The sequence below is a fragment of the Myotis davidii genome, unplaced genomic scaffold (assembly GCF_000327345.1).
Source record: "Myotis davidii unplaced genomic scaffold, ASM32734v1 scaffold44, whole genome shotgun sequence".
NCBI classification, from domain to species: Eukaryota; Metazoa; Chordata; class Mammalia; order Chiroptera; family Vespertilionidae; genus Myotis; species Myotis davidii.
Genome location: NW_006299705.1, coordinates 3,347,627 through 3,364,421, shown reverse-complemented (window position 1 = coordinate 3,364,421; position 16,795 = coordinate 3,347,627). Strand labels below are relative to the sequence as shown.

At 40.2% G+C, this 16,795-nt stretch overlaps 1 protein-coding gene across 1 annotated transcript in view; it reads right to left on the bottom strand.

The window, feature by feature from the left end:
- IQGAP2 (IQ motif containing GTPase activating protein 2) overlaps positions 1-16,795 on the bottom strand; it is a 240,154-nt gene that overhangs the window by 119,328 nt on the left and 104,031 nt on the right. Inside the window, exons 7-10 of the mRNA XM_015571569.1 lie at positions 6,359-6,426; positions 5,845-5,958; positions 5,007-5,185; positions 3,107-3,194 (exon numbers count right to left, since the gene is read on the bottom strand). Coding sequence (XP_015427055.1) covers positions 3,107-3,194; positions 5,007-5,185; positions 5,845-5,958; positions 6,359-6,426 — 449 coding nt within the window. The remainder of the gene's footprint in view (positions 1-3,106; positions 3,195-5,006; positions 5,186-5,844; positions 5,959-6,358; positions 6,427-16,795) is intronic.

The window sequence follows — 16,795 nt, the reverse complement described above, 5'->3', positions numbered from 1 at the left end:
CACATCGAAGTTTTTCTCTCTCTCCCCGCCCACTCCTTTCCACTCTCTTTGAAAATTGGGAAAAAATATCATCGGGTAAGGGAGAGAGAGAAAAAGAGAGAGAGAGAGAGAGAATATGAATGAATGAATCAATCATTGGTCAGTTGCCTTCTGCAAATGCCTCAACCGGTAACCCAGGAATGTGCCCTGACCAGGAATCGAACCAACAACCTTTCGGTGCACAGAATGACACTCAACCAGATGAGCCACTCTGGCCAAGCTGAATTGTGATTCTTAAGAAAAAATAGTTCAGGTATTTTTTTTTAAATATTACAATAAAAATCCATATGATTGAATAAGTCTATGCTAGTATCAGTTAATCTAAATAAAAAGGCCCTGGTCACAGAAATGCCTTGGCGGACATGAGCTGCCTGAATTGTAAGTTCTGTGATGTCTCTACCAGCTGCAATGTTCAGATTACAAGACCTGAATTTTAGTGACCAAACTGAGGGTGCTTGAAACAGTAGACTCAGCGTTATTTTCAGAAAACAGAAAGGAATTGCTGACCAAATGGAAGGATGAGTAGTGAACTCAGCCACCAGGCAACAGCAGAGCAGACAGAACAGGCAGGATTTTGCCCCGTAAAGAAGACGTCAGGGTAGTAGAAAAAACACAGACCCCATACATTTCTAGAGCTTTTCAAGGGTTCGTCTGTTTCCCTAATATACAACTAAGATTATTTTAACCCTTTCCAACAGATAACCATTTATCTTCTCTAACTAAATTTTCAAGGAGCTACCCTTAATAACCTTTCAACTAAGAGACATCATTCAAAAGCAGGAAATACAACGAATGCAATCTTTCATGCCACAATCCCAGAAAACATACACTTATTCTAAAGGATCCTAAGAACCCAAACACTTGTTTCTATTCTTAGAATTAATATGACAAGTGAAAGAATTCCAGAAAGGAAGGTCAGGGGTTGGTTGTGATGTCTGCTGTTCCGTTAAAGTTATCTGAGACCTTTCCACTGTGTCTCTGATTACTTTGGATGGGATCCTGCATCACCTTTGAAAACTCTATTAGATGAATTTACACAACTGGAGGGTAAAATATTTACCGGAAAAATTACACCCTTAAAGCACTCTTAATGCATCAGTACTTCTAAAAAGAAAATAAAGTAAGCTTAACCACTCTTTTACATGGTGCATTTAACAAAATTTCCAGCCCCGACCTTAACAAAATAGGTCATGTAATGAATGGAATGCCAAACCCAAAAGTTAAATAATTGCAGTTCAAACAAAGCTGACGACAGAGCTGGTGGCATTACCGTCAAAGCGGTCACTTATGCCATAACTATGGCTGCTACGAATGTGGACCACCTTAACATTTTAATATCATAACCTCAATGGTTGGGGAAAAGCTTGTCAAGTAGCTGTAAACGTACATATTTTAAAGCATACAATTGTCTCATTGTCATGTCACGGACTAAAACATGCTTTTGAGTTTTTTTTCCAAGATTACGTTTAGTTCTACTGGACTATACATTTTCAGATGGGAAGAGATAAAAAACTTCAGAATAATCCTGTTCTGCACCTTTAAAACCACCAAACATTGCAATGCCCTTCATAATTTCAGCTGGTTATAAATCATATCAGTATAAATCAGCTCAGGCTTTTTATTTAAAAATGGGGAAAATAAGTATAAATTTGTCATGGAGTAAAGTATTAAAACATTTACATAAGGCATTTTATTTAACATGAAAAATAAATCAATGTTAGTGGATATAAACATTTCAAAATAAAGGATGGCAAACGGCTATGGGAACTAAGCTTATGGACCTCAGATGTCTTACTGGCAATATTAATTTCTTCCTGCAATTCATTTATGTCAAGCATAATGAAATTGTCAGCTTTTAAACAGAGCAGAAAGAAACCTAAAATTGTGCTTCATGTATCATCACCAACATGCTCAATATTTAATAAGAATAAAAGAATAGAAATACACATCCCACAAGGTTAAGATATTCCCTTAAAAAAATGTTACCCTAGAGCTCTTAGCAGTGTACGTGTGAGATAACTTCTCAAACCTACTCAGTTGTTAACTCCTACATATTTACATCAGGGTTCTCTGGGCCTCTTTAATTACTGTTTGAAGTCTCTACCAGCAACTTAGGAGCAAATGTCTGGGTTACACCTACAGGTAGGTCTGCATTGTTTTGAAGGTGTTAAGAGCGATAAAGAACCTCCAAAGCTCATAGAGGATGTTAAATCAAGGAAAAGGTTTAGGACTGTTGTGATTAGGAAATACTCCACATTTAGGTTTGGCAGACATTTCACATGATTTACTAAATGGGCGAAATGGTCTTTCATGTATTCATTTTGTAATATATATGGATTATTTAGGTTAACCTACGGGAAATAAATATCAAATACAATTCCTTACTGGTTCAAGTAAAAGTAAATTTTATTCGAAGGGGGAAAGACTAATAAAGAGATTAATGTATCTAAACTTGCATATGCTTATTTTAATTACCCATGTTTTCTGGTCATACAGCTGAACCAAGTAACAAGAACGAACTGTACAACTCCACAGAGTCTCAGGGACATGGCTGTAAGCCTGTCACTATGCAATTTCATTGGTCTGTCAAGTTCACTCACTTGCATAAAAGCTACACAAGATGTAAGAAAAGAATTCTTACAAACTGTAGACTAATAACTGGGAAGTAATAAAGAGTAGAGCTGTTAATAATACCTTTTATAGATCCAATCGAATGCCATCACATAATCATGGGCAAGGAATGAGAGTCTTTAAGTCATACTATTTTACTAAATAACCTCCAGTATTATACCCATCAGGGAAAGGTTCAGAATATGACATACACTGTACCTACGAGGAAACACCTTGAGCCACTCTGCATGGACTGGGGACAAGATCACAAAAAATGCTCCATAGGAAACTGTCAGATGATACACCTTAATTAAGAGCAACATTGACATTTAGCGGATTATTCATCATGCAAGGGCAGGTTTACAAGGGTACAAATTGAGAGTTTTGCTGAGACTCTGACAAGGAATATTCATATCTTATAGAAGTATCCATTTCCTTCGTAGAATCCATTACTTACTGTTGACTTTATTGATATTGCCTTGGATTTCTGCTTGTGTCAGCAGTTCTTCATACGCATCTCTTTCTTCTTCTGAAATACAGTTATTCTGCAAAACAAAGTCTTCACTGATTCCTGAGGCTAAATCTTTCCAAAGCTCGATATTCAAAAGCCAAAATAAATGCAAGGAGCGTTAAAAACCATTCACTAACATCCACGTGAACGCAATAGCAGCATTTCAGAGCGCCTGCTCTGTGCAGGGCACTATGGTTAGATATGCCCAGCAAGGACTGCAAAGATGGACAGACCCTGTGAGTTTCTGCAAAGGCCCAATTTTCTAATGTAAACCTTATGTTGGACCCCTTGATATCACCATTTCTGAATGTCAAAACCAGGTAAATATAGGCAATTTCATTTGATTCAGTCTAATAAAATCAAGAACACAAATAATGAATATACATAGTACAATGGAATACATAGTACATTCTATAGGAGAGGTACATGCGTAGTTGGAAAGAAAATTTAAAAAAGAGACAGCAAATGAGGAAGTGCTGTAGGGAGAGAGTCATGTTAAAGGCAGAATGGGGAGCAGGATGTAGTCAGCAGGATTTGGTGAAAAACGTGGGAAAGCCTGGCACATTGGGCTGCAAACAGAATTGGGGGTGGGGGGGCCCAGGGCCAGCCCAAAACACGGTGAGGTAGAGTGCGTATCCTAGAGGCCTTTTAAGGACAAGAAAAGGACCTGTACTTAACCCAGTAGGCAGTAGGGAATCAGGGGAGGTTTCCGGTGAAATGACACCAGATCTGTAGCTAAAGATTAATTTTGCAACCTCTAGCTTTGAGAAGGGTTGGCTTGGAGAGTGACAGGAAGCACGGAGACGCCTGAGGAAGGTGCTGCAGGAGTTCTGAGGCCAGGTCAGTCGGGGCAGGGCTGAAGCAAGAGTGATGAGACTAGAGGTAGGTGCATGGATGTAAGCCTGGCAAGAAAAGGCCACAGAATGCAGTGATGGGTAGGACACAGGGGACACAGAAAGCATTCCGGAGCAGTGTGAAAGTCCTTCCAAAGGGAAGTCAGCAAGGGCACATATGGAGAAGGGCAGGGTAGAGATGAATGCCCTTCTGATATGGTGAACGGCAAGGCCGGTGGGACCGAGATGAAATTATCCGGAGGGGCATTAGAGGGCCTGTTATGAAGCTGAGGGCGATTTCTTCAACAAGTGGATGAGCTTACTTGAGGAAGAACAGAGACAGGAGTGACTCAGTGTCAATGTCAATCCCCACACTTAGCGGGAGGAGGAAGAGACACTCATTGATGCAGGGAACCACAGCCACATTTTTGGTAATGGAGCTGAAGCTGACATGGCAAGAGCCGAAGGAGAGGAGAGTTGGGAGCAAGTGGAAGCTGAGTGCAGACAAAGTCTTCAGTAACACAAGCCAGGCAGGAAGTGGGGTGCGGAGTTCGGAACAGGAGCAGGCTGCCTTGCTAAGGAAGAAAACATCTTCCTCCAGTATGAGGGTGGATATTGGGAAAATAGAAAGAGAGTGGACTCAAAACATCCTCTCTAAACGTCACCACACTGAATTATTAAACTCTACTCATACTAATAAACCTACAGGTAACTCAGCCAACACAAGGTCTGCAGGTGGTGCTAACGAGGAAAGAGCTTTAGCTGCTACTTTCACACTTTTGAGAGAGGTAGGAAGTTTATGGCATAACCTTAAAAACCTTGCAACTTACAATATTCATCACAAAAGGAAACCCAATTTCTCTCCATAGTGCAAGATCTTTTTTTGCCCTTACCCTTCTCCCAAACCAGTTGCCTGTGGCTACAGAGACCACAGCCAGTTGAATTAAAAATATCCCCCTTTTTCAAACTAGCTACTCATAACCATATTTATTACTGAGAACCTAATTAAATACCTTCAGTTTTGCATTTTCTTCTTTTCCCTTTTTGGCTGCCCAGAGTTCCTTCTGATATTCTTGTGCAAGGTTCTCATCCACTAAAGTTAAAACTGCATTTGGGTTTCTTAGTGTTATAATGGTCTGCTCTGCTATTCCTTTTTCAATAGCTTCATTTATAGCGATAACAGCAGCATGCACTGAAAAGAGAGAGAAAAAAAAAAGATTTTTACCAGCAAAAGATAACATGGACAGTTGCACTGACACTGCAAACACTAAAGTTGGTTTACTTTCTTCGTTGGCTCCCAGTAAACATACCAACAACGAGGCCTCAGACGCATCACAGAGCACCCCTCTGCAAGGCTCTCCACCTGCCCATCTGTCTCCGGTCCTGCCTCAGCCTCTGTTACATAATCCCCATTCATTCATTCAACCTGCACTGAGTGACTCAAGTGAACCAAGTGCTATGACAACCATGTGGGGGTTCGAAGGGTCACATGGACACTTTTAAAGTAGCAGGTTGATTCCAAGAGATGCCTGCAACTTAACTTGCAACACTAAAGGACAATGCAGCAATGTGCCCTGCCACTAAAATCTAAGGACAGAGAGAGTAAAGAAATATTTTGAAGAAGGAAGATATCTCCAGAACCCCTTAATCCACATTGCACAAGCGGCTGTTTAAAGTCCCAAATCAATTATCTATATTCTGATATGCTCAAATTTACCATCTACAATACATATAATAAAAGCTTTCAGAGAGGTTTAAAGTATCGTCTAAAAATTCTGTTTCTTGTAACCAAAACCAACAAAGTATAGGTCAGTCTGATGTGAATGGCAGGCCCAGATTTTAAAGTCTTACATGCAGCTTCATCCACAGACAGTTCATTAGCCAGAATACCCCCTATTTTGCTGAAAGATGGCATCTGTATTCCATATTTCTCGAGTTCCTTTCTCATATTACTGATTTCCTCCTCTGAAAAAGAAGAACAACAAATTAGAGAGTCACAGAGATGGAGGCAGGAAGGAGTATATTCATATCAAGAAATGCTTTCATCCTACGGACCCCTTCCCAGATACGTGGAGCTTATTCTTCTGATTAAAGAAAATATGAAAGTGCATGTCATTATTAAAAAAAGAAAGAAATGTCTTTATCAAGAAGGTGGGGCCATTTCTAAATAAGAACCTTAGGATGAAGCCAGCCTTAGCTTCTCATTTGCCAAACATGGGGGAAAGGAACTGGTTGAGTACAAAATAATGCTTCTTTCCTTGCCCCACATAGAGGAATAAAGGAAGTCAATACTATCACAATGGAAAAAAAGGTACGGTCCATTTTCTTAGACATTGTAAAAAATAATGAAGATACACAGTAGTACCTGTGAAGTCCACTTTGCCCAACAAGTCCTGGATCTGGGGTGCTATTCCTAGTTTGAACAGATATAAACTGAAAGAGAAAACATAAAATTATCAGAAACTTTATTATAAATCTTAAGAGTTAGAAATTGCTTAAGTCTGAAAGGCTTTTTGAGTTGAGAAAGACATTAGAGATTGTCTCATCTAATCCATTCATTTTATATGATGAGGAAACTGAGCCGCGAAGTCACAAAGTCCCTGGTGGGACTGAAATCAGAACCCCAGTATAAAACCCATAAACTGGTCTTCTGTAGTACACAGCACTTCCATAGGCTAAACTGACTATCATCCACGTATAGCAGAATAAGAAACACAAGTAATAAACCATTATTCAAGTCTCCATTTCCTTTCATGAGTTGTGAGTATAAACATTTTTTCACGCACATATGTATTGGCCGTTTCTATTTCTTCAGGAAATACCAATTAATGAATTTTTAGGGTTGTTTTGAGGCATTTACTTTTCTCTGGTTTCCCCACTTTTCCTTCAAAGCCACAACCAAAATACAAAGAACAAATGACATTTTAACCATATGGAAATGTGAATATTAAATTCCAACATGATATTCGTATCTTATCCACAGAGGAAAAGCATACTAGACTCCGAGCAATCTTCAATGTAAAATAGGCATTATGTATTCATATTTCATAGACAGACAGGATACATTCCTATTAAAGTCTAGATCTTTAGAGATTATCAGGGATATGAAGCTATTTGCACAGCCTCGAAAGACTTTACGACCCACGGTTGATGCTAAACAAGTCACTATAATTAAAACTTGTATGCTGAAAGTTTCAAAACCATAATATTTTATGAGCTTCTCAACTCATTATTACATGGGGAAAAGATTCCAGTTAAAAGGAAACTCGTATCATGTGGAACAAATGAAATATTAACCTCTTCATTTGTTCCTTTCTAGTAACAGGAAATAAAAAAAATCAACAGAATTAAACAGGTAGGTATGGTAAAGCTGCAAAAGAATTTGAAGAAAATAAAATCAAGCCATACAGACCTTATGAGTATTTTCCATAAACAATAAAAATGTATTATTGTATCACTACAATTCCTTTCACAGTACTTGATTTTTCCTCTTCCCTTTTTATAACTACATTACAAAATATACCTGAACTCATCTACAAAGAAAACCATAAAAATAATTCAATGGGAGAAATGTTGAAAATGTGACAGTAAAATTTAAGTAGGAGACACTTATAAAATGTCTTTTAACACAAATTATTTCAAGTAATGTGTTATTTTTAAAAATTATTGATTTGAGATAGACAAAGAGAGAAAAACATAGATTTGTTGGTTCCACCCATTCATACATCCATTGGTTCATTCTTGTATGTGCCCTAACCTGGGATTGAACCTACAACTTTGGCCTATCAGCATGACACTCTAACCAATTGAGCTACCCAGCCAGGGCCTCAAGTAATGTGTTATATATTGTATTACTTACATTAGCATTCTGCCAAAGTTTTAACAGATGTTAAACTTATATTCTTGTATAAAATACTAAGCTAATGAATATTTATTATCCTTTAATATATTTCCACTTCTACTCCCCCACCTATGTAATGTTGAGATCATCTAGAATTTTACACACAAGCTTTTATTTTCATATTAGAGGCCCGGTACACGAAATTCATGTACTAGTGTGTGTGGGGGTATCCCCTCAGCCTGGCCTGTGCCCTCTTGCAGTCCGGGACCCCTCACTTCTTACACCCGCCTGCTCACTACTCCTTACCGCTCTGCTTGCTGCTCCTTAGCACTGCCACGGAAGCGGGAGAGCCTGGCTTCTGGCTGAGCAGCCCTCCCTCTGTGGGAGTGCACTGACCACCAGGGGGCAGCTCTGCATTGAGCGTCTGCCCCTTGGTGGTCAGTGCGCTTCATAGCGACTGGTCGTTCTGGTCGTTCTGCCATAATGGTCGTTTAAGCTTTTATTATATAGATTATGTACCAAAAATTTAGATAAGTATACATTCTATTAGTGTTTTCCTAATTTCATCTGTCCAATTTTCCTTTCTTAGCTTTACCTTTGGTTTTGTTATATATAAGTGCTCAATATTAACCAAATATATAAATTGAATAAATCACTAGTTGCACATATTTTATTATTTTTAACCATTTATTTATTCATTTAGTTATTTTTTATCCTCACCTGAGTACATGCTTATAGAGAGGATGGGAGAGAGAGAGAGAGAGAGAGAGAGAGAAATATCAATGTGAGAGAGAAACATCTATTGGTTGCCCTTTGTATATGCCCTGACCAGGGATCAAACACACAACCCAGGTACATGCCCTGACTGTGAATCGAACAGGCAACCTTTTGGTTCAACCAACTGAGCCACTCCAGCCAGGGTAATTGCACATATTTTAATATTTTCATTTGTTCATTGGGTGTTGATTCTGTTCATTGAATCTAATGCCTCTTTCGTAGTGTTGGTTTCCCTCAAATGTCTGGCATTTCCTGATCTGGGCTCATCTTGGACTTTTAAGATTTGCTATTTGTCACTGCTGATCACAGGTCCTCACAACAAAAGCCACCCTTAGGAAGATCATGGGGCTGATGCCAGGAGGGTGCCATCAGCATCTGCACTTGCCGCTTTGGTCTAAGCCAGTGGTTCTCAACCTTCCTAATGCCGCGACCCTTTAACACAGTTCCTCATGTTGTGGTGACCCCCAACCATAAAATTATTTTTGTTGCTACTTCATAACTGTAATTTTGCTACTGTTATGAATCATAATGTAAATATCTGATATGCAGGATGTATTTTTATTGTTCGCAACCCTGGCTTTGAGGGTCTCCTTTTCTCCACAACAGCTCCTAGCTCTGCTGCATCCTCCGTGATTTCTGGGGGCTATGGTCTTCTCATTCTTTGTTTCTCCATCAATCCGATCCTATCTGTTTGCTTTCATAGGGCGGTAAGTTCCTGGTCGGTGGATGGCATTCTTTCTGATGGCAAATTATTACTTTTTAAAATTACTACATTAGTAATTTCATATCAGTTTGGAAAGGGAATAATAAAACTATGCTCAGTGATCTTGACATGACTGTTTTTTCACATTATCTCCTTTGTTTATCCAGTCATTCATTTAATACTAGTTATGGAATATCTACTATATATAAAAAATATTTTTCTCTACTATGATGTCCCTAAAATAAAGGTATTTACTAGTAGATTCCCACAAAACATAGGTTTATTGGTAAAATGAACTAAACAATTTACTAAACAAAAGTGTCCATTTTCTTCTGTGGCAATAAAGGTATTAGGACTGTTTCCAGTTATACTCTTTACTTCTCCACTGAACACTGTAATACTAATATAAATCTCACACTCAGCAAATATTCTGGTTTAGTTAAAAATTACCACTAGGTGGTGCTGAGAAATTACCACTTTCAGATGGAAGAATCTTCACTTTTAAATTTGTTTAAAATCAGATTTTCTTAAACTAGTACGGATTAGGTAGAAATCTCATTTGCATATACATACTTTCACCAAAGAAAGTTATTAAAAATGTTAATGTATATATTTTATCTGGCTTCAGTTTTCAACACTGTCTCTAATGTTGAGGTTTAAACTATTCTTTAAAAAGACTGCTTTTCACAGTGTGGAGGTTTTATACCAAATCTCTGTATGGGAGGTGTTCTCAAGCTGATTACTCAAAGGGGCAACGTTTACTAGGAAACTTGTACTTAGACACTGTTCCCAGGCTGAGAAGAATCGGCAACAGCAGCTGGCCCCTTCCCAAGCATTCACATTCAGATGAGCCATTCACTACCTGAAGCATACAGGAAATTCAGAGTCTTAATCTTAAACACACACACACACACACACACACACACACACACACACACACACACACACAAACCATCCAATATAAAAGCACCAACTTCTTGTAACCTTCAACACTGAACTTATTAAGTACCTTTAGTGCCTAACAGCCAACACAAAAAGTTGAGAGCATTCCAAAGAAAGCTGTGGAGTTAATGTCAGCATCCCTTCCCACGTATAAGAAAACACTTGGTGTGAAACAGCGATCCTCCTATCCTACAACAAGGTAGTGCACTTGTGTGCTGAGTGAGGCAGCAACAGAGCAGTGCTCCCAAGGTGGCTAAGCCTCACCGGCCCATGTGCTCCTTTTGGTACAAATAATATCAGTTTAAATCCAGGAAGCAGGAAGGTTTTTTAAAAAGTTCTATTAGGGTTTTTTCTAGTACTTCAATGTATACATTAAAAGGTTTATAGTAATGAAATGCAAACTTAAAAGGCAAGAGCTGAATTTATTTCAGCTTTTCTGGATCACGTCATGTGCACTTCATTTTATGCCATAATATGTGAGATGTTTGTAAATGAAAGCCTCATGGCTGACTTGAAAGAGCATAGGACTGGGATCAGAAGCCCGGGATCCTGGCCCCGAGACTGGCAATACCTAGATGTGCGAGACTCAGCAAATCACAGAGCCCAAGCTTTCAGCCCCTCATTTAGGAAGTGAAGGATCTGGACTAAAATAACTTCCCAAGGTCCTCCCAGTTCTAAGTTTCATGAGTGAGTCTTCATTAAAAACTATCCTATATAATAAAACCCTAATATGCAAATTGACTGAACAGCAGAACGACTGGTTGCTATGACATGCACTGACCACCAGCGGGCAGATGCTCAATGCAGAGCTGCCCCCCTGGTAGTCAGTGCGCTCCTACAGGGTGAGGCTCATGGCTGGTGAGCACAGCAGAGGTGGTGGGAGCCTCTCCCGCCTCCTCAGCAGTGCTAAGGGGTCCCAGACTGCGAGAGGGCGCAGACCAGGCTGAGGGATCCCCCACCAGTGCACGGATGTTGTGCACTGGGCCTCTAATCCTAAATATAACAGTTTAGAGACCCTTGCTGAAGTTCCAGTCTGATACCACTGCCCTTTTTATTTTCTTCGCAGTAGGAAACACTCCACTCCCCTCTGAAGCCAATGACAGGCTGAGTCAGCAACAGTGCAGGTTCTGGTGTCACAGCCTGGCTTGCAGTCTCGACTCTGCCAGTTACTAGCTGTGTGACCATTTAGTTGCCTGGGTTATAAAATGGGATTAATAACAGTATGTACTCATAGGTATGTGAGAAGGATTAAATGAGATTACACCTGTAAAGCACCTTGAACACGGCCAGGCATATCATGAAAAGCTCAGTAAGCGTTAGCCTTTGTCTTTATTATTACTATTATCCCGTTAAATAAATGTCCTTCCTATACACTTAATAACCCACCACAGTGGTCTCCCCACTCTCAACACTAAGAACCTTTGACTATTTCCCCTCACTGACTCCATGTTTGAAATGGCTTTATCTACTGAACCAAATTATTTTCCCATCTTAGTCACATACATCACTGCCAGTATCATGTCAAAATCCAATGTTCAGTAAAAAAAAAAAAAAATCGAAGAAATCTGGAGGCAGACTCATCGTGGGGAAATCAGCTAAACCAACCGGAAAATTAAAGATACAGACGCAGAGGCTTCAGTGGGAGTCAGTGGTGTATGTGCTGTGTTGGGTAGAAACATGCTTCACAGCCTCACCGAGCTTGGCATTTAGCAGGACAGACAGACAGCCACCGTACTAACGCGAGATAGAAAGAGAAGAGACGGTGCAAAGCATGAAGAGAAGTATGAACAGGAAGTGACTTGAAAGATAGGGAAGGTGCAACTGCCCTCCACACCCTAATCCCTAACACTGCCGCCTATCCCTATCCCTCCTGAGAGCAGTCTATCCTTTGGGTTAAGGCACTATCTTTAGGAAGCTTATTTATACATGCAAATATGTCCCCTGCCAGAGATGCAATCAATCTGGCAAAAGGTAACCGTCAGTTTCTTATTAGGAAAGGGTCTTAAGGGAAGGGGATAGAAGGCAGGGGAGTTATACAATAGCATTAGCCTGAGGAACGGGTTCAAAGGCCACCTGCTAATCAAGGCAGCTACTTGGCATTGTGAGAGTGGGTAGAGGAGCCCTCCTTCACAGAGCAGTAGGGTATTTAGGAACTGGCCAACCAGAAGTGAGTCTGCCACAGCCAGTTTCAGATATGCAAGCCCCGAATGCGCCATTTGGGCATCGTCGCTGCATTTGAAAACACTGCGGGGACAGCAGCTCTCCAGTCTGCAGCAGGAGCAGTGTCCTTACACAGAGGGGAGACACACATCTTCAGCTTGTTGCCGTCTGTGGAGTAGACTCTTAATGGTCAAATAAACTTTATGTAGTAAAAAGAGCAGAATCCAGAACCCTAATCAATTCCACCAGAAAAATCATTTTGGATACACGACTTGCAAAGGATTCCTTGGAGGATAGTTGACTCCATGTCATAAAGCAGGAATAATCAGGACAGGACAGGAACAGCCCGTTGTGAGCACAAAGCAAGGATATTGCAAGGAATGTCAGGGACAGTGCTCCAAGGACAAAGGGTGACCAGGCTGGACCAGTGTGGTCCATCGGAAAAGAAAACATGCATGTTGGTGAAGTCTATGAAAGGCCAGTTCAAAAACAATCAAAAGAGAATGGTATGAAGTATACAAAAAGGAAGTTGCAATAGATAAAATAAGACACACATGATCACTTACATTGATTTTAACAAGTTGTAAAGTGTTATTAAAATATGGGTGCTTCTTTCTGTCTACAGAGTATAGATATATATATTTGTTTCTATACGGTATATACTGCATATATGCTATAAAAAGAGTAAGTACCGAGAACTCTGAGTAAGCCTAACAGTCCTATAAAACCATGGAAGTGTCCCAAATAAGGACTGAGGAGCACAGGTGGTGACAAAAATAGCCAGGTGGAAAGAGGGCTTGGCACTGATGGTGAAGCAGAGAAAGGATCCAGAAACATGACCTGAGATTAGCCAAATGACCCAAACTGCATCAGGTAGAGTCCATCCCTCATCTCCTCCGGGAGAAACCTCTAGAAAGCCCAGCTAATTTTGAGAAAATATTCAAAAGGCATACATAAGCTTTTAATAACGTTAACAGATCAGGCCAATGCATCATTATGACAGGACAATGGGTTCTGTAACACTGGCCAAACAAGGCATGGAAGTAAATCATTTCTGGGTGACAGAGAATGGGGGGAAAGGGGGGAGGGTTAAGAACCTACCTGAAAGCCATATACTGAAAAGTAAAGAAAAAAAGTGTGATTGATTTCACAAATCAAGTTCAGCCCGATGACTGTAGCCAGGGTCTGACTCACCTGGGAACTCAAACTGGCACCATGTTCTGTAACCTGGGCAAGTTCATAGGGTTTTCTTTGTGACTGGTGCCCATAAGAGCATGTCAACTCTTGGTAGGTATCAAAATGTTATAGTCCTCGGATAAGTCAAAATTAGTGTATAATGAAATGAGTGAAAGTTGTAGAGTGGGTCTTTTAGAATAGGTTGAAGTGTGGTAAGTCTGTAATTATGTATCTGGGCATTTCACCTGTACTTTCAGGTATGTGAAGTGTTCAAAAAAATCAGGTCTACTAAATTTAATTGTTTAAAGGAATTAAATTTTACAATGCAGGTTTCAACATTTAATAGTTTATCGACATACTGATAAATAAACAGCATGCAAAAGTGTTCTTCTACAGGTATAAACAGCCTCCAGACAGTTAAAAATCCATAGTATTAAAAAAAATCCATAGTATTAGCAAGGTTCTCACTTCTTGAACTGGCTCCTTTTGATGGCACAGACTGTAAAACATTCCAAATGAAGCCACAAAAGGAAAACATGCCATATATACATTCTAAGTCCAAAGATACCCCATCACACACAGTGGTTTTCAATTGGTGTTGAAACAATGGGTACTTTGGCTTTTCCTTTAATATTCTTTTAAAATTTTCTAATATTTCCCCAATGAGCATATTTTAAATAAGAAACTAAAAAAGCATTTCTTTGAAAAAAGAGTGAGGCCACCCATCCCTGAGGTCTCTACGTTAGGCAAAGATTGAGGATTTCCTGTGAGGCTGCTGTGCTAACATTCACTGGTGTCTGGACTCAGGTCACCCAGCTGAACTGACAAAAGGTACAATGAGTGGCAGGCAAGGAGCCTGGGGTCAGAAGTAAAGTAGAAAGGTAAGGAAGGGGCAGGCAGATACAAACAGGAAGCCAGGGGGTCATGATGAGCAGTTAGATCCCAATCTAAAAGGCAGGGACAGAGACACGTTTGCAGGGCCAAGAGCTAACTCTGTAGATCAAGTAAGGCCCACAGGCTGGGGTAAGAGGAAGGCAGTGCCTGGGTACCGGGGGAGGCTCTGCCTGCCTGGCTCCTGGTCTATAGTCAGAACTTCTGATCTGTTTAATTCTTTTTTATCAGATAACAACAATGCCTTATACCAGCAATACTGTTATATCTGTAACCAGAATATAAAGGTTGAAGGCATAAATGTTCATTCCCAGCATTGCTTCTAATTATGCAGCAAGGGCAAATCCACCGTGCTTACTAAAGGGCTCTGCTGCCCAGCCTCCAAGTGTGTCTTGCCCAACAGAGCAGGATATCAGTCTCATTTGGGTAACCGACTGCATTCTCAACCATCATAGGAAAAAGGTTTGATTAAAAACAATTCAGATACAATTGAGACATCTGCATGCCATATCAAGAAGCAGCCAGACATTAAGTTTAGAGCTGAGAAAAGTAAAGGAGATTCTCCCAGGGAACGCTGTTTATCAAGTAAATACTGCTTTAAGAGATCCTACGTAACGTCAGATCTGGTGAATGACAGGCTCAATAGGCACCTGCTCCAGGATAAGTAACAGTAACGGAAACTCCATGATCAGTAACTGAATAACTGAGAAAAACTGTCCTAGAACATATTACACCAACATTAGCAGACCACTGGCAATGATAAGGAAGAAGCTGCTCTTCTGTCTTTGTTTACCAAACTGTTCACGCTATCTTTAAAACGATGGCAAACACACTGCCAGCCACAGTGCAGTTCTACATAACGTCTGTAGAACACTGACAACACCAGAAAGGAACTTAGTACACCAGTTCTTTTTTTTAAAATAGATTTTATTGATTTTTTACAGAGAGGAAGGGAGAGAGATAGTTAGAAACATCGATGAAAGAGAAACATCGATCAGCTGCCTCCTGCACATTTCCCACTGGGGATGAGTCCGCAACCCAGGTACATGCCCTTGACCGGAATCGAACCTGGGACCTTTCAGTCCGCAGGCCGACGCTCTATCCACTGAGCCAAACTGGTTTCGGCAGTACACCAGTTCTTTACAAGCTGCTTAACAGTAATGCCCCAGGGGTCCACTTCAGGACATCAATTTAAGCTTCTACAAGACACCCCAGGAGCATGCTGCAGACTTGGACATCAGCACAATGATGCGTGGATATGATAATGACATTAACCAATGGTGGCCGGCTTAGCAGGTCACAAAAACAGTACTAACCATAGTGATAAGTGATCATACTAAGTGCTGAAAAATATGTGACAAAAAATGTTGGACAACACATTTGAAAATATTCCTCAAAATAAGCACTTTTGCAAAAAGTGCTTTTAGAACACTTTTAGAAAACTTGCTGGCATAATGATACACTGGCCACCGATGAGGAAGCAGGCACAGAAGTGTTTTCCCCCCGGTTCTAAACTATTAGGAAAAGAAGTTACAGAAAAGGCACCTACATTTGGTCTATCTTTCTAGCAACTGCCATCTTCCAAAGAAATCTCTTAAGTACTGATCGGGGAAAAGTCAAATTATAGGACATAATTAAAATTCTCTAGTAGGCCAGAATTGCAATGAATTATTATAGAAACCTTTTCCTTTGGAGAGGAAAGATCCAGGAAGAAGTTAATATAAACCTCTAGGCAGAAGATTCTGCCAGGAAAATGACTTCTAGTGTTACAAACATAAGGCAGATGTTCCAAAAGAAATTTAAAACGTAATTCGACATGAAACCTTCCAGCCTTTACCTGTGTACACATAAGACAACAGTCACAAAATGCACTTTTAAAATCATTTCTGCTACCATGTAAAAATCACATTTCTTCTAGGCCATTAAGATAAAAAAAGTGATCTGTGACCTAGCAGAAATGTCAACGTTTCAAAAATTAACTTCTCAAACAACTGCTTTTAAAAATATATTTTATTAATTTTTTACAGAGAGGAAGGGAGAGGGATAGAGAGTTGGAAACATCGATGATAGAGAAACATGGATCAGCTGCCTCCTGCACATCTCTTACTGGGGATGTGCCCGCAACCAAGGTACATGCCCTTGACCGGAATCGAACCTGGGACCTTTCAGTCCGCAGGCTGATGCTCTATCCACTGAGCCAAACCAGTTTCGGCAACAACTGCTTTTAAACAATGAATGGGGAAGAGTGACGTCACAGGAATGGTGGCATGCGAGAGCCCCTTGTCCTCTCCCCCTGAAATGTCAACAAGTTA